This window comes from Melanotaenia boesemani, chromosome 19, assembly GCF_017639745.1.
Source record: "Melanotaenia boesemani isolate fMelBoe1 chromosome 19, fMelBoe1.pri, whole genome shotgun sequence".
In the NCBI taxonomy this organism is placed as follows: domain Eukaryota; kingdom Metazoa; phylum Chordata; class Actinopteri; order Atheriniformes; family Melanotaeniidae; genus Melanotaenia; species Melanotaenia boesemani.
The window spans coordinates 3,190,263-3,208,353 of NC_055700.1; the positions used below are offsets into that span (position 1 = coordinate 3,190,263).

General features: G+C 41.7%; 2 protein-coding genes across 4 annotated transcripts in view; both read left to right on the forward strand.

Annotated features, from left to right (window-relative positions):
• Positions 1-18,091, forward strand: part of rph3aa (rabphilin 3A homolog (mouse), a) — a 49,773-nt gene that overhangs the window by 21,402 nt on the left and 10,280 nt on the right. For both annotated transcript variants that reach the window (XM_041970184.1, XM_041970185.1), the window contains exons 2-5: positions 14,107-14,229; positions 14,372-14,501; positions 16,178-16,261; positions 16,612-16,768. In XM_041970184.1, coding sequence (XP_041826118.1) covers positions 14,107-14,229; positions 14,372-14,501; positions 16,178-16,261; positions 16,612-16,768 — 494 coding nt within the window. The remainder of the gene's footprint in view (positions 1-14,106; positions 14,230-14,371; positions 14,502-16,177; positions 16,262-16,611; positions 16,769-18,091) is intronic.
• Positions 6,509-7,913, forward strand: LOC121630108 (zinc finger protein 3-like). 2 transcript variants are annotated; one of them, XM_041970189.1, is made up of 3 exons: positions 6,509-6,940; positions 7,152-7,228; positions 7,476-7,913. In XM_041970189.1, the coding sequence occupies exons 2-3, from the start codon at positions 7,160-7,162 to the stop codon at positions 7,911-7,913; spliced, it is 507 nt and encodes a 168-aa protein (XP_041826123.1). In that variant the 5' UTR covers positions 6,509-6,940; positions 7,152-7,159. The 2 variants fall into 2 exon arrangements, with proteins under 2 accessions (XP_041826123.1, XP_041826122.1); XM_041970188.1 differs by having other exon boundaries at positions 6,511-6,940; positions 7,147-7,228.

The following is an 18,091-nucleotide window of genomic DNA, read 5'->3' on the forward strand; positions in this document are numbered from 1 at the left end:
TTGTGCACACTGAGCCGCTGTTAGGCAGTGAGCTTTCAGTCGATAGTCCATTCACACTGCAAATTGTAAAGAAGAGATGAAAACAATCCATCCACTCAGACTGCAGTGCATAATGTCTTACTGGCACCATTAGGTGCAACAGCACTTGATGCAAGTGAAATACTTCATCATAAGAAGATTCTGGGGAGAGGAAACATCCTGTCAGACAATAAAGTGGAATATGTAGTCTCAGATGAAGATATTTTATCTTGTTTGGATCTGGTGGCTGTGGAGGCCGTTGGAGTCCAGTGAACTCATCGTCATGTTCTAGAAAGCAGGTGGAGATGATCTGAGCTTTGTGACATGGTGCATTATCCTGCTGGAAGTAGCATCAGAAGATGCTCCACTGTGGTCATAAAGGGATGGACATGGTCAGCAACAATACTCAGGTAGGCTGTGCTGGTTAAACCAGACCACGTTGGTACTAAGGGGCCCAAAGTGGACCAAGAAAATCTCCCCCCATCATTACACCAGCAGCAGCCTGAAGCGTTGATCCAAGGCAGGATGGATCCATGTTTTCATGATGTTTCCAGCAGATTCTGAGCCGAGCATCTGAATGTGGAGCTGAAATGGAGACTCATCAGACCAGCAACGTTTCTCCATCTTCTATTGTCCAGTGTTGGTGAGTGTGTGTGAATTGTAGCCTCAGTTTCCTGTTCTTAGCTGACAGGAGGCACCCGGTGTGGTCTTCTGCAGCATTCTGGTCCAGACAACTGCTGTTCGCTGGATATTTTCTCTTCTTCAGACCATTCTCTGTAAACCCTGGAGATGGTTGTGTGTAAAAATCCCAGTAAATACTCAGACCAGCAACCATGCCACGTTCAAAGTCTCTTAAATCCTCTTTCTTTCTCATTCTGATGCTCAGTTTGAACTTCAGCAAGTTGTCTTCACCATGTCTACATGACTAGATGTGTGTGACATTAACTGGTTAGATTTGTTTTAACAAGCAACCTAACAAAGTGGCTGGTGTGTGTATATACAATGTGAGAAAAAAATCACGGAGGGGACAGACTGCATGTTCTGGCAGCTCAGACTTAAAAAAAATGGCCTTACTTGTTTCAAGTTTTTGTTTTTAAAATATTCCAACATGAACTTGTGAAAATTTCCATGGGCACTTCAAGTAGATCTTGTGATTTATCTTGCAATTTGCTATGTATGGATGCATGTATAAAGCAAATCCTGCAGGCGGATGCTATACGTGGACCAACTACATGCTCACAGCCCCAGTGTGTATGTGACTATAATGATGTCACTCTGGCTGAGGCCCCTGAGACATCAATCTGAGCTAAGATTAACATGCGCGTCACAGTGGAAGCTCCATTTGTTGAGCCTAAATGCTTATTCTTCTTCTCCTGGGATGGATGATGCCCTTATGTTCTTCTAATTTGTCATTTCACATGTTTCAGGCTGTAGCTGCGGTGATTTGACTCATCATGACAGCATATATGTGTGTCTAACTTCTGAAGATTTCCTCACCCTGAACACCTCAAGGCGCACACTCACACTGAAAGACGTCCGTCTGTCAGAGCGCCACATCGTCCACGGTGACAGCAACCCTTGACATTTACATGCTTTAGGGACATTTTTCAGGGAAGTGAAGGAGAAAGGGATGCAGAGATGAAGGGCGCTGAGCCGTAAAGCAACTGCCTGATCTCCGGCGTGATGCTCAGTTATTAGCAGGTCAAGTGACTGTTTTTCTGGATCGTTCACACAGAATGAAATATGCAAACTCTGAACTCTGAGGTCAGTTACCCTCCACACTTTCTCATGAATATCAGAGATCAGATTTCAGCATCAATCCTTGGATCTGGATAAACCAGAGGTGAAAAATTACATTCCTCTTAACAATGTACTTTTAAAAGACAATGCGTGCATCTTTCTGCAGTGAAAATGTCTCCAGGCGTGCACCAGACTTCAACAACACATTACTGCTAACACTTTTCTACAGTCTGCCTCAATTAATGCCCTGTTTTCAAGCATAAGCACACAGTGCCGGTGCACATGGCCACCACCAGCAGATTTTTAGGAATTAAATGGCCAGGAGCACTTAAAGCTGCAGCAGAGCTGAAATAAATCCGGCATTTTAAAAGGAGTGCCTCTGCACGCTGACAGCTGAATGTGCACTGAAATCCCTGTAGTCTTGCAGAATAATACATGGAAGCATGACTCAGTCACTCACTTCATTCTCGAACCCAGTTTAATTTGCATGAACTCACTCAGTTTGTATGATCCCTTTTCTTTACATTCCTTTTATTATTTATGGACAAAATCACTTTGGATGCATTTTCCCAGCAGAGTAGTTCGACTGAAATTCATTAATAAACACAAGCCACACGAGCACAGCCGTAGCTTGCTCTCAACATGAATAACAGTCCTGTTTGGAAGTTTACACTCGCTCAACGTGGACATGTACAACATGCACAGACAATCTTACAACCAGAACATAAAAAGCAGCAGTTAACCTCGACTTTTTTGGTGAATACATCAATATTTATCAGCATTTGAAGCAAACTGGACTTCATTCCCTACTGAATAAATAGCACCAGTACACAGCAGGAGCAGCACTAGCAGCCATGCAGGAAATAGATTATGCATGCATAAATGAGGTAACACAGTTTTAACATATCTGTTTTACTTTTAAGTGTTTGTTCTTTTATGCTTTGCATTCTTTGCAATAGTTGCACTTTGTTTAGGTTTGACGGGTTGCAGAGAAACCATACTGTATTCGGTGAGGATGAGGACATTCTTTTTGTAACTTGTACACATCTTGTGCATCTTATGTTTGCTTCTATTTGTAAGTGTAACATAAGGACCAGGTATAAATCAAGTCTGAAAATACAAGTAAATATTTACTGGTTTGAAAATACTTCTGTTCAGACCATTAAACCAGTTCCAGACATTATTATGACAACACAGCTCTTGTGGCTCTGTTGACTGAGGAGGGGAAACCAGACATTTTCTTTGACAGTGTGAGCAGCGTTGTGCACTGGAGTGACCCGAACGTCCTCTTACTGAATCCCACCAAGACAGAAGAGGTCATCTTTGGGAACACACAACATTCACCAGCTCCAGTCATGATACATAACAAACCCATTAAATAATCTGCATCCTTTAAATATTTGGGAGTACATGTGGACAAAGCCCTTTCATGGGCCCATCATGTGAATTACATCTTCAACCAAGTACAGCAGAGGATCTACTTTTTGAGGAGCCTTAGGTCTTTTGGAGCCAGTAGCAAGATCCTCCACAGTTTCTGTAGTACCATAATATTAAACATCCTGCAGTATGGAGATCCAGTCTGGCTCTGTGGCCTCTCCAGCAAACTGAAGTCCAGGATTCAGAAACAGCTGAACATCTGCTATAAGGTGGTTGGTCAACCTGTGGAGAGCTGTTTCTTTAATGGCTGGTCTGCACAAACCCTTAGACTGTCAAATAAGATAGCTGCAGATCCCTCTCATACCCTGCATGAAGAGTATCAGCGTCTCCCATCAGACAGACGGTTTCTTTGCAGGAGGAATAAATATAAACATTTACTTATCCCACAGTCCATCCCACTGCTCAATCTGTAATATGTTTGTACAGGTTTTTCCTGAAGTTTAAATGGTTTCAATGCTATTTCGGGGTATAAATTTTTGAATGTGGATTTTATGTTTCTTGTTGCTGATATTTTAATGGACTGTTTTTGAATGAATGCAGTCTTGTCTGTAATGATTGTTGACTCAATGCTGCAGTACAATTTTCTGTAGAAGCAGACAGTAAAGTCTTATCTTATCTTATCTTATCTTATCTTATCTTACTGTGGCTCTTGTCTTATCTCTTTCTTTTCGGCTCTTCGTCCTATAACGTCTTCTTGTGTTTCTTTGCTGAATCAGTCGCAGTGTGTGTTTAAAACGGCCAGTGTGTTTATATTTGCCTTTTAGCGCGCAACGTGGTCCGTAAAATGAAATTGTCCTTACTCTACTTTTATACTTTATGTAGTTTTGAAACCAGTACTTTTACATTTTTTCTTGAGTAAAAAGCTTAAGTTGATACCTCTACCTGAGTAATATATGTGAATACTTTTGACAACTCTGCCTAAATGTCACTGTACCATCAAACATGTCAGGCATGTGTTGGACGCTGTATAAATAGAACCTATCCGACAATGGCACCCAGTAAAACTGGGACTAAATCTACCTACTGCAAGCTGTGGTTTGGTGGGAGCAATTACAACAGTGCAGCCCAAACAAGTGTAGAAGTAATTTTTATTATAATTAATGTCTTATTAAAAAAATGTCCTTCATCCACTTGGGCTGGAGCTCCGGCTGCAGCACACCTCTCACACGGAGGCTGGTCCGAGAGGTCCTAGGTTGGCCAAGTGGATCCTTGGCCCCAGCAGGGGCTGTATCGTCTGAAGTATTCAAGTCCCCGAGTCCACAAACACAGTCTGTTCTGCACAAGTGATGGCCCAGTACACTTGCTGCAGACAAAAAACGAAGAAAAAAGAAGCTGGCAGTATCTCCACACAAAACAAACAACACAAACACCAAAGTTAGCAGGTAGGCTAAAAAAACACTGCTATTAACAAACACAGCTTAATCAGCTAAAATTTAAAGTAGCAGTCCAATCTGTGTAGTCTTCCTTTGTGTGGTTACAGTATGTTTTTTCTTGCGTTGAGGAGGCGGGATTCACCATCAAACCAGGAGCAGACCAATCTAGCTCCCAGTAACTTCAAGCCACGTTACAGGACGACCACTTTGGGTGGGCCTTGAGACTATGCTGACCCAAGGCAGAAGATAGCACAGGCCAGAATCCCAGCGGCAGCTAGATGGAGGTGGTCACTTGCCACAGCGACAGAGGACCAAATACAGGGGTCTATAAACCCACAGAATTTTCATAACTCCACACAGAAACCCAGACACAACCACCAGAATATTTACAACAATAACTAATAGCAGCTTGGAGCAGGACACACAGCAGGGGCTCCTCGCTGCCTCACACCAGTCTGCTTTTTCACCTCTATGTCCTCTAATGTCATTTGGCCAGCAATCATCTGCACCAGTTACTACTAATCAGCAGAGTTCAACACAAGTGGGGGAAAATGGATGTTGTGGGGAAGTTACGACCACTGGTTGCTGATTCAGGACTGTTACAGACCGATGCAGGGCTTCGGTTAGAAAGCTGACGAGTCATCCAAGAGGATTTGACACTTTACTTGAGAGCAGGCAGATACAGAATTACAGCCGTGGGCACGCAGGTGAACAGCATGTACAGGCAGCAGGGACAGGCAGTGGATGGCAGTAAAAGGCGGGATAAACAGGGTAGGCTGTTTTAGGCGTTTTCTGGAATACAACAGAAAGGGGATGTACTGGTCACAACATCTTATCACGTAACAGGTTACTGACTGCTTAACATCATTACGATACACAACGTAGGAAGTACGAGGAACTGGAAGTTAGCGGCTACGGGACGTAGCTAACGGCTAATCCACAACATAACATCGGCTGCAACTCACATATGTTAGCGAGTGTAAACATGTACCCGACTAAATAACACTAGTAGTTATAACTGGTCATATTCATGCCCTACTTTCTTCAGATATGATCATAACTTACATCGTCAAGGACTGCATTAAGGCGCTGAACACATTGTATGAACTACACGGCGAACCGGAAGCGGTACTACTCTAACTAGTACAATAGCTGTGTCCCAATTCAGGGTCTGCACACTTCGAAGTGCGCAGACTACGTAGGCTACAGAGTGTCCTCCGTAGGCTACACACTTCGAAGTCTGCTTAACATTCGTGAAATGGGACAGCCTACCTAGTCTACAAGAATTTCCCATAGCAACAACACAGGACGTTTAATCACTTAAACCTCAGAAATTACTCGTAGGAAACGTCAGTAGACGCTGAACACGGAGCGGCAACACCGACAGTTTAAAAAAAAAAAAAAAAAAAAAAAACGGTTTGAGGCTTTGTTGTTTTCCAGCCGGTACACACTTCATTAACCCCTTAAAAGTAATTGAATATCAAATATTACCGAATTTTAATGTCACCATTTAACAAACATGCTTTAAATGTACTTGATTTTGTAACGTATATGGTGTAGTTAAAAAAACGAACTTTTTTTTAAATAAAACTTTATTTAAACTTAATACGACTCTTCTGAGGTTGCTGATTCGCCACCGTCCTGTGCGCAATGAATTGTGGGAGAAAAGAGGCCGCGAAGGATGCATCACCAGCATCCTTCGTTTGAGGCCAAACGAAGTGCGGATTCGAAGGGTGGATTCGGAGGGTCCTTCAAATTCTGTGAATTGGGACAGTACTTCGCGCACCACGATGACATATGTGGCCGACGAATCCGCACTTCGAAGTGTGCAGACCCTGAATTGGGACACACCTATCGTAAACGCTTCCTTCAGAATAAGAACACAAGTCCGTCATTTGGAGAATTCACAACAGATGTTGTTTATACAAGAAGAAAATAATAAGATAAGACAATTACCATTCTGAGCACAACATGTAAAACAATATAAGAAATTTAATCACAACTCCCATTTAGTCTCCCCGTAAAATTTAATGTCAGAAAGTTACATAGTGAGTCTTTAAATATGCTCTAAAATGCTGGAATTTCATGCCATGAATGTATACATCTGGAGCTACGTTGGTCTACAGCTCACAATGTTGCCTAAAAATAAAAGTGTAAATTCGGTGGCAGTGACAGAAAGTGAGGACGTATCTTAGCAACACCTTGATGTGACGACTCTGCTTCACGCTTATGTTTAAAAGACTTCTGGAACTGGCCTCATCTGAACTGGTTTCCATGGAAATCCTCAGTCCACCAGTCAAACTTCAGTACGTTCTGACCTCTGTGACGAAGCTCAGAAACCTGCAGATTGACAGCATTTTACCCCACAAGCGGTAAGAACAACTCCTTGTTTCACTGGAACTGACGTAGTTTACAGGAGAGTTCTTATTAAAAAGTATATTAACTTATTTTTAGTCAGACTAATAGACTTGTATTTTTTTCTGTATCTGGGATTGAAGTGTTTCTTCATCTGCTGTCATTGTCCCAGTTTCTGAGTTTTCTTCTCTGACTTTGTGTCTCTTTTTGTATTTTTTTTCAGAGCAGAATAAAAGATGAAGGAAGAAGAGGAGGAAGTTTCAATTGAGGAGAAAAACCATCAACTGTCTTCCCTGCCAGCAGAAGTAAATCACTTTTTTGTTGTCATTCAAAATTATAAGCTAACATCTGATTTAGTCCATTTTAAACAGTTTTCGAGCTTTTCTGGAGTTTGGTGAACAGAAGTGTTGATAAATTATCTTGATTAAAAAGCTAATAACAAAACTTTAGTGTAATGTTTAACTTTTCTAGATATAATAAGTAGCCTAATTATTATTTTTTCAGTGGTCACCATGGTAACAGTATCTCTTTCCTTCTGTCTTTGCTTCATAGAATCAATATGAAGACAGGCCTCATGATGAAGAGGAAGGTGGCCCCAGTGAAGGACTGTCGGCTCATCAGACCCCAACTGTGGACAAACAACACCGCTGTGATTGTGGAAAATCCTTCAGGTGGCTGTACAGGCTGAAGATACATCAACGCATCCACACCGGAGAAAAGCCGTATGTCTGTGACCGGTGTGGGAAGAGTTTCAGCCGGTTGGAAAGTCTGAAAGTACATCAGCGCATCCACACCGGAGAAAAGCCGTACGTCTGTGACCGGTGTGGGAAGAGTTTCAGCCATTTGGGAAGTCTGAAACACCATCAGCACATCCACACCGGAGAAAAGCCGTACGCCTGTGACCGGTGTGGGAAGAGTTTCAGCCGGTTGGGAAATCTGAAACGACACCAGAGCATCCACAGTAAAAAAACTCTTCTCCCACCTCTGTGATAATCTTTAATAATAATCTTTGCATGCAGTTTGTCGAGTGTTGTGTTATTTTTTGCAGCAAGCAGAGTCATGTCTGCATGTCTGCATGTGACAAGTTCAGAAAGGGTTTCAGTTTTACTGAGTGAAGCTGCACTTGGTTGCCATGGTGATTTATGTGGCTATGATCAAGTATAAAGTTAGTGTTGATCACAGGATAAAACAGCATCTAAATACTGTTCTGAGATCAGTTTAATATTCTCAGTATGGAAAGTTTTTCGGTACATACAAATACAAATCATGTCCTAATAAATAAACCAAGGCCAACTAAAGAAAGTGCTAGGCTAACATCTTCACTAATATTTATGATGAAGTGAGAAGTGGATTACGTTTAAGTTATATTAGTGATAATCTTCCTGAGGACACAATGAAGAGAACCAGTAACAGCCCATTTATGCTCCCTTACGTATGTAAATAAGTACGTACGTTTCTAACGCCACATGTTGCCTCATACTTCTGTGCATCTTTTATGTTGCCATGGTTATGAAGTCAATTCATCCACTAGTGGGGAGTGTTGAGTTCAAAATTCACTCCCACGTTCTGACGTCAGTTTCAGACACTGGTTGGTGGCGGTAATGCACCGTTATAAACACACACACACACACACACACACACACACACACACACACCCTTTCTGCAAAAGCTCCTGCTGTAACATACCTTATAAAGCAGTGTGTACTAACCACCTGGACAGGAGACAAGAGAAGCTCTTACACGTCTTTATTCTTCAGCTTGTTCTGCAGATATACACAGTCCGTCATCCATATGTGTCCTAAACCTACACACACTGGTTCCTACTACACATTCACTTCTGCTACATCTGCTATTTCTACAGATGTTGTCCTCGTCATCTTCTTCTCATCTTCTTCCTCTTCTCTGGTTTGTTCCTTTCACTGGTCACATGCTATCTAATCTGCTCAACACTACCCCAGTGGTTGCCGGTGGTATTGCTCCGTTTGCTGCATCAAGCAACGGATCTCCACGGTGCCTGAAAACGTTTGTGTATCCATCATCTGCGTGGAGGCCTGAACTCTGACCTATGACCTAACTAAAGGGATGAACCAGAGTTGTGTCGACACATTAACAGACAACTTAGCAAAGAACCAGTTTAAACTGGATTTTTAGGCTCTTTGTTACCATCAGCTGTCACAAAGACACACCATTTGTTCCCATTTCTTTAGTTTAATCTGTCATCAAACTTTCCAAGTTTTTAAGGTTACCTGCGGTTTTAAAACAGTGTTTTATCATGTCCCACCATCACCCAGTTAACTGAACATCTGTTTATTCCTCATCCTGGAACTTTTATTTCTTGCATTTTATCCTATTTCATTTTAGCCTTTATTAAATTCTTTTAAAGGGTTTTTGGGCTCTGGTAGCCTTTATTTAGCAGTAGCTTGACAGGAAAGAGTGGGTAATGATGTGCAGCAGAACCTGGGCCGGCTACACCGAGGCTGTAGCCTTTGTACATAGGCTTTTTCTTTTTAAATTTAGTTTTTAATCTACTTTATTAATTATTCCTCTTCACCACGCGTTAATACATTTTGAAATTTTATATATGAATTGTACTGTACAAGTAAACTTGTCTTGCAGACGTCATTTTGATCACTTTGTGTCTCCTGATTATTTTATGGTGTTTATATCTGTCATCTGTTGATCTGGTCGTGGTTGTTTTGCATTTCTTTTATGCCATTTTGTTCCTTTAATTTACTTCCTTTCTCTTATTGTTCCATTTTTGCTGTATTAAGCTTCTTTCTGAGATATATATTATATTTCTGGGGTAAGACCAGAGGCCCCTGATGTATCCTTGGTGTAAAGCCAAGTGTTTTCCACCATGTCTTCAGATGTTGGCTTCAAAATCTGCCCACATCTTCTGAGGTTGTCACTTCTGATTTAGTTGCTAATAGAAAACTAGCTGGCATGTAAGGCGCATGGCTGCAGGCCAGGTTCACCTCGAGGGGGCTGGATGTCACAGTGAGCTGTTGGTGTTCCTGTGCTTCCGTGTCAATGCCTCGTGTGTGTCTGAAAACTTGCACAAACTGGCTATATCTGATTTCCTGGGAATGAGAACACGTCATTCTCACTTTAACAACCCCAGTTCCCCCAAAACGTTGGGGTGCTGTTTGAAATGTAAATAAAAACAGAATGCACACTGATAAATCTCATAAACCCAGATTTTATTCACAGTGGAACCAAGAAAGTAGATTTAGGCTATGTCCACACGGCACCGAATCTGATTCAGGTGTGAAGACGGTGGCGAAAACTAGTAGAAAGGCTTCAACATCCCCACAACACCGTTGTAGTACAAACTACAGGCTGTAGGGGGCGCTAAAGAGTAACACTCCAAAGCTAGAGCAAAACAATGTATGTGTAGATAAAGGCTCACTGCGTGTTGCAGGAAGTTGACATTGGAAGCAGAGAAGAGAAGATAGCTGAGGATTCACTGTGAAGCAAAAGAGAAACATTTCTTTGAACGAATGAAGAAGTTAAGCTGCTTCTTCAAAAAATGCTTGACTACAAAGCATAAAAAAGTCGAGGAAGGGTGGATTGGGAATCGGTGCGTGTTCGTCACATTGATGAGATATCTTCTAGTGGTGCATTTACACTGTACACAGTACCGCAGACGGTAGAGGACTCAAACCGATCCACCTTGGTACCTGGTTTCAGACATGGTTGGTTTCATGGAAGCTAACTCCTGGCTTCGTGGGGATGGAAGGGCGGTTTGCTAAAATACTTTTGCGGTTGTGCTGCAAACCGGCGTCGTGGGGACGGCCCCTAAATGCTGAAAGTGAGACAAAATCAACAAAAAATGCAAAGATTTTGAAAGGTGTTCATCATCTCCAGAACATCATATGATCTCTGGAAACTTTTATATCACATCTTAAACACATGTTTACTCCTTAGCTTTCAACACAGAATGATAATTGTGTGGTCTTTTAATTTCTCTTAGTGTATCTTAGTCCTTTTAAAAATGTTTTTAGTCTTGTAATTTCTTCTATACTATCTTCTATCTTTAAATTGTTTGTGTCATGAATGGTGGACGACGGAGGAGGTGAGGACCCAATTGCAGGCAGTCAGAGGCAGGATATCTTAATCTTTAAATTGTTTGTCTTTTAATTTCATTTAGTGTAGTCTACCTTTCTAATTGCTTTCTCTTAATCTGATAATTTCTTTTAATGCATGTTATTATTTTTATTGGTTTTAGTGATTTCCTTGGTATACTTAATATTTATTCATGTATTTTGTTTCACTAGTAAGGTTTTGGGAAGCACAACATAAACAGACATGATCCTAACATGGAAATCACTGCAGAAATCGGTTCACCATGAAATCCACAAATGTAGGTTAAAGCTCTGTCATGCAAAGAAGAAGCCATATGGGATCCAGAAATGCCGCCATCTTCTCTGGACCAAAGTTAATTTAAGGCCACAATTACAGCAGGATAGACCGGGGAAATGTTGCTCCTTCCTTTGGTTTGCTTTGCTTTCACACTGCACTTTACTCAAGTGGACCAAACCCCCTCAACAACATCATGCAGTTATAACAGGGTGATAGTCCCCAAAATAACCACAGCCCAAGAAGAAAATACAGCTTTACATGTGCTCCCAAAAAGACACATGGTCCACCTGGAATATCCTGGAAAGCACGAGGAAGATGGGGGGCAGTCTTCTCAAAAACTGTCCAATTGCCTTTTCTTTCACCTCATCCATATAATGGGGCCCCAAAATACACAAACCACTTTATCCTCCATATTTACAAATTTTCTGATGTTTTTTTTAAACCTTACACTTAAAAATTTATCACCAAGTGTCCAAAAATAAAGGCTCTTATTAATGGTGTTTTTATTAAAATCTGAATTTGGCTCTATCTCAGCACAAGAAGCTGGTTCTGCTCGTGTTTGTTTTTTGTCACATTGGTGAACAGAATCCAACAAAAACCACTTTTTCCTCCAAACAGTCTTTGTATATAAGGCCAGATGTGTCCAACCTTCTCAGTGTTAGCATGACAGACTCCTGCCTCTGATATATTTCATGTGTTTCATTCTCTGTCCGCTAGGTGTGAAGAGTCTGTGTGGCTGGGGTTTGTGTAGATGTGGTTATGTGACTGCAAAGCTATGTTTGTTTGGTTAAAACGCAGCAAGCATCATTAAAACAGTGTGTTTGAGAAAAACACACGGGTCGCACTCACACTTAACTTTTAAATATCATCCCATAGGCCTCAACTGGACTGTGGGCCTTGAGTTTGAGACCCCTGATCTACAGCATCATTATGTGGAAACTGCTTTACTCCAGCTGAGCTAGCCTCTGGCTGGTACGGATTAAAAGTTAAACAGCTTTTTATTACTAGATAAAACCACATACCTCTACACTGAACTGTCTGAAAGCGGCTCCTGAGCACTTGGACGAGTTGTTGACGTCAGTTTATATTAACCTCTATCTGTGATGCGCCCCACTATAACTCCTCCCTCCCCCACAAAATAAGTTGTTCAGAAAAAGTGATTTTGTTTAATTAAATATTTCCATTATGTAAACACATGACTGATGTGATGACTTTACCCAGAGTCCATGTAAACATGTCAGCTGGAATCCCAGATCAGGTTGATTTCAGTCAGAAAGAAAAACTACTTGTCATGTAAACGTAGCTCCTGCTAAACCACATCCTGCATCCATCACAACAGCGCGGCTTTATAGGAGAAGATTCTGGGTGCTGAACTGGCCTGCCTGCAGACCTCCTTACCTCTCTGAGCTACTCCACCCCTACGCTCCTGCTCGGTGCCTCAGGTCAGCTGACCTGCTGCTCCTGGACGTACCGAGGTCGAAACGGAAGCTCAGAGGGGACCGAGCTTTTTCAGTTGCTGGTCCAGAACTGTGGAATGAGCTCCCTCTCCCCATTAGACAAGCTTCTTCATTGTCTATTTTTAAAACTCATCTTAAAATCCATTTTTATTCTTTGGTTTTCAGCCCAGTATGAGACTGTTCCTGTATAGTGTGCTGTGGTTTGTTTTATTTATTGGTTTTGTTTGTTTTTCATTTGTTTATTCTTTTAAAATTGCTTATTATTTTAAAACTGTTTTAAAAACAATGAACAACTATTTTATTAGATTTTATCATATTATTTATTTCCCTGACAGACTGGTGACCTGTCCAGGGTGTACCCTGCCTCTCACCTGCTAAAATGCTGGGATAGGCTCCAGCTCACCCGCAAACTGTAATGGAATAAGAGGTCAAGATAATGGATGGATGGATTTATTTCCCTGTTGATTCTTGTATTTTTATGTGTTGCTATCACTACTATGTTGCTAAGAGACCTCTATTTAGACCTGGACATGATGATGAAGCCACTCCCTGTCAGACTTTCCACCAATCAGAGAGCTTAGATTGACGGTAACGTCCAATCAGGAGCAGCCAAAGATCAACCAGTGAGCAGAAAGTTCTATGTGTGTGTGAAAAGAAGAAAAATAATGCTCCTCTATGGCTGGAATAAAGCCAAGAAGACGTTTCTGATGCACGGTGGCGCCACAAAGCAGCTGAGCTGGAGTTGGTTTAGTGAGGATAGCAGGTAAATAGTAGCAGGAATAACTGGAAATGAGGAAAAAGTGGAAACATGGAAATAGTTTCTGTTGTGTGTTTGTTTCAATAACAATAATTTTTCTCCTGAAAGCCAAGACTTGAGAGAACGATGAGATGAGAAAAGGTTTGGTCACTGTTGATCTGTGTGTTATTTCTACAAAGTTCTGTTAGTAATAAATTCTGCTTTCTTCTTCTGGTCGACCTTTATGCTGCTAAATCTATTCATACATTTATTTTACATCATTTAGCCTCCCAATCTGACAGCTGAGAAACATCATGTCTGATGCTGACTGGGGTTAAAAGCTACATGAATTTTTATGTTTAAATGCAAATAAAAATAACAAAAATTGTTTGGAATTTTAAGGGTTAATGCTGCACAAAAGAATCGTTGAACCTAATAAAGCCTAATGAAATTCTGTTGCTGAAACCGAATCTGAAACCGGACTGAAAACTGAAGTATGTGTAACTATAACATAAAAAACTTTAGTGCGGTTCCACTTGACTTCTTTGGCTTTTTGTCTGAGCTGAACTCTCACCTTGCGTGCCACTTACAGTCTGTTTCTGCATGTGTTGGTCCAGCAGCACTTCAGGTGGACGATGAACACGTCTGGCAGCGCCCTGGGGGAGGAGCTCACGGATGAGGAGAAGGAGATCATCAACAGCGTGCTGGCCCGGGCCGCCATGATGGAGGCCATGGAGCAGGAGAGGATCGAGTGAGATGGAAAACTGTTGTCTGTGTTACTGTGAATCCTGTCAGCCAAGCGTGCACAAGCTCACTGAGTCGAGAGATTTTTGGTGTAAAACCTGTGCCAAGTTTGTGTCTGTGTGCTTATATGTCTTTGCTTGTGCTCTCAGGCGTCTCTCCAGTCGCCTGGATAACATCAAGAAGACAGCGTGTGGTGACGGAGAGTCGCGTTGTCTGCTGTGTGGGACGTCCTTTGGACCACAGGGGGTCACAGCTGTCCTCTGTGTGCAGTGTAATAAAGTAGGTCTATCTTCCTTTTCAACGAAGAAAACCTTCAGTTCACAAGCAGAGACTTTCCTAAAGGAAAGAGGGACTTTGTTAAGGTTGATGTCTGGCTGGTTTGTTGGGATAGTCCCGTTCCAGAGAGCAGGTTGTAGTATGTTAACCCTGAGTTGAGGGAAACTTAAGATTGTTTGTTTCTGAAAAGGATGTAGGTCTTACACTGCACCTGTTACCATGGTAACTGACTCCGTGAGGTAAACCTTGTTAGCAGGTGTGCTTGAGTTTTTACGTCTCCTCCCACCTGAAGCAGCTGCAGACATGACTTGTCTGTACATATACAAGTGAAACTCAAACAATTTTAATATTGTGCAAAAATTAATTTATTTCAGCAATTCAGCTTAAAAATGTAAACTAATATATAAAGTCATTACACACAAAGTGAGATATTTCAAGCATTTATTTATTATAATTTAGATGATTAGGGGTTATAGTTGATGATGAATAACCAAAAAAAAAATTATTACATGAAATGAAAAAATAAAAAAAGGATTCTGAATACAGAAATATTGAGAGAATAGTCTTGCATATGAACTCAGTACTTTGAGTCCCTTCTGCATGAACTCCTGCCTCCATGCAGTGTGGCATGGATGTTATCAGCCTGTGGTCCTGCTGGGGTGGAATGAAGACCAGGATGCTTCAACTCTTCTGCATTGCTCGGTCTCATGTGTCTCATCTTCCTCTTGGCAATGCTCCATAGATTTTCTACGGGGTTCAGGTCTGAAGAGTCTGCTGGCCAGTTCAGCACAGCAATCCTGGATCATTGAACCAGGTTCTGGTTCTTGTGGGAGGGTGTGCAGGTGCTAAGTGTGAAAAGGTTTAGTGTCGTAGCCTCTAAGAGCCATTCTAACCAGCCAATTTATCCAAAACACCTGCAGAGGTCTCCTGAGCCTTTAAATGGTCTCAGTCTGTTTCAGTAGAATCCAGCATCATGGAGAAGGTCGCTGACCGGACAGCTGGGCAGAAAACCATCATTAACACCCTCAGCAAGGAGGGAAGGTAACTACAGAAGAAGCTGGATGCTCTCAAAGTGCTGCATCAAAGCTCATCAATAAAAAATTGAGTGGAAGGAAAAGGTGGAACAACCAGCAGGATGAAGCAGCCTGGAGAGGATGGACAGGAAAAGGCCGTTCAGAAATGTGGAGGAGCTTCACAAGGAGTGGACAGAGGCTGGAGTCAGAGCTTCCAGAGCCACCACACACAGACGGATCCTGGACTTCACATGTCGTATTCCTCTTGTCAAGCCGCTCCTGAACACAACACGTTTTTTTTGTGGTATTCTAATTTTCTAATAATTCTTATATTAAATTTCACACACACACATATATATGTATATATATATATACTGTACAAGGACAGCTAATTGGAATTTTAAGATTTTTTTCTACAATTTTACTGTTTGTGTTTTTTATGATATTTTCTGGAGTGCTGTGCAGATCCAGAGTTTCTCTGTGGCGTAGCAGCCAGCGGGCCATGTGCTAACATGCTGTGTACTTCCAGGTCTTATGCATGACATTCTGTTCCTTGTTTTTTTTTTTTTTTAAAGGATGGGTTAATGCTATCTGAACTGTAAAATGTTTTCCACACACATGTCATCAAGGACTAAATCTGTGCGTGCTGTGTTTTCCCTCCTACAGCACATGTGTAGTAAATGTGGGGTTTGGATGAACAGCAGGACGAGTCCGACGTGGCTGTGCCGGATCTGCAGTGAGAAGCAAGAGGTATGCGTAACAAGCCATGAAGAACTGAGCAGCTTTGGTCACATGACCATTTTATGGCTTATATGACTGGCTATCCACAGGAAGCTCAACTTTTCTCACAGAATGAATGAACTTCCACTGGCCTGGAAAAAAAGCTTCTATTGATACCTCCATTAAGGGAAAATATTTTATTAACTCTTATTTAATTATTTTTGTTTTTATGATGGTGAGTGTTTAAGATCGGTGATATATATATATATATATATATGTATATAAAATTGCAGGTGCGTGTGTGTGTTTGTACTGTGAATATGACTAAAACATGTCTATTCTCCTCCACCTGACACAGATGAAATGGTGTTTTTCTGCAGGTGCATAAACGCTCTGGAGCTTGGTTCTTCAAGGGAAGAGACCAACAGGGTCTTCCTGCCCCCCTGCCTCTGTCCAGGCCCCGTCAATCCACCACAGAGAGCAGCTCTGATCCAAGAGGCCACACTGGATCGCAGGAATCTCAAACATATAATCATGGTATTTATCCATCAATTTTCTATGCTGCTTAGTGCAATTCTGGGTTGCGGGGAAGCTGGAGCCTATCCCAGGAATTAGCAGGAGAGAGGCAGTGTATGGTAACTCAAATTCAAACGTCTTCATTTATGCATTACCTTACCTGAACACACTCATTCTGCATCCATCTGGACCAGTATTTCTCAAATGGGGGTTCACATACCCCTTGAAGTACTTGGAGACACTCCAGGGGGTATATAAGAAAAAGAAGGAAAATGGGGATAATTTGTTCTATATTTTATATCTTTTTTACTTGAATCATGTCAGCTTGATTGGTTCAAGTCTTATCGTGCACAAGGCTCAGTTCTAGGGCCACTGCTTTTTTCTGTATATATATATATATATATATATATATATATATATATATATATATATAGTGTCTCTGGGTTCCATCCTTAGGAAACATGCTAATGACTGCCAGGTATACATGCCTTTAAAGAGGAAGGACGGTTTCTCAATTAGACCTCTTTTAGATTGTTTGGAGGATATTAAAGCTTGATTGGCCCTGAATATTTTAATCTTTAATGAGAAGAAAACAGAGGCAATAGTGTTTGGACCAAGTGGTCCCTGTAAATCCACCTCTGTTGATTTGGGACCCCCGACCGGATATTTTAAACCAACCACTAATCTGGGTTTTAAATTACACAATGATTTTAAAGGTCCCATATTATGCAAAATTCACTTTTTAATGGTTTTGGAACAGTCATACTGGTCCCCCCGCATGTGTAGGAGACCCGTAAGTGTGAAACTCTTTCAGGCGCTCTCTCTCCCCCCTGCTCCACCTCTAGGGAAGTAAGCGCTGAAATGAGCTTGTTTGAAAGCGTGTACGTTATGACGTCATAAGGGACAATAACCACTCCCCACAGAGCGATGGACCCGTCTACCGGCTCTCAAAGCCCGCCCTCTAAAAATCACCTAGCGCCCAGTGTTTATCCTTTTCGGCAACCCTCGTTAGCGGACATGGCTAAGCGACAGAAGCACTGTTCTGTTTGTGGCTGCATAAATGAACACGAAAACGTTTTTTTACTTCCATCCACTGAACCCACGAGGACTGAGTGGATTAATTTTATTTTTGGAGGAAATGTACCCGGAAAACTTCCAAAGGTTTTGCGTGTCTGTGGCCAGCATTTCAAAGAGGACTGTTTCCACAACATGGGGGCATGGAAAGCAGGCTTCGCCAACCGTTTGAAGCTGAAGCCAGGTTCAATACCAACTGTCCGTGACACAGCTGGAGAGGTAAGAGCTGGCAGTTATTTTATCGTTTCGGCCTTATTAGTCTGATAGCTT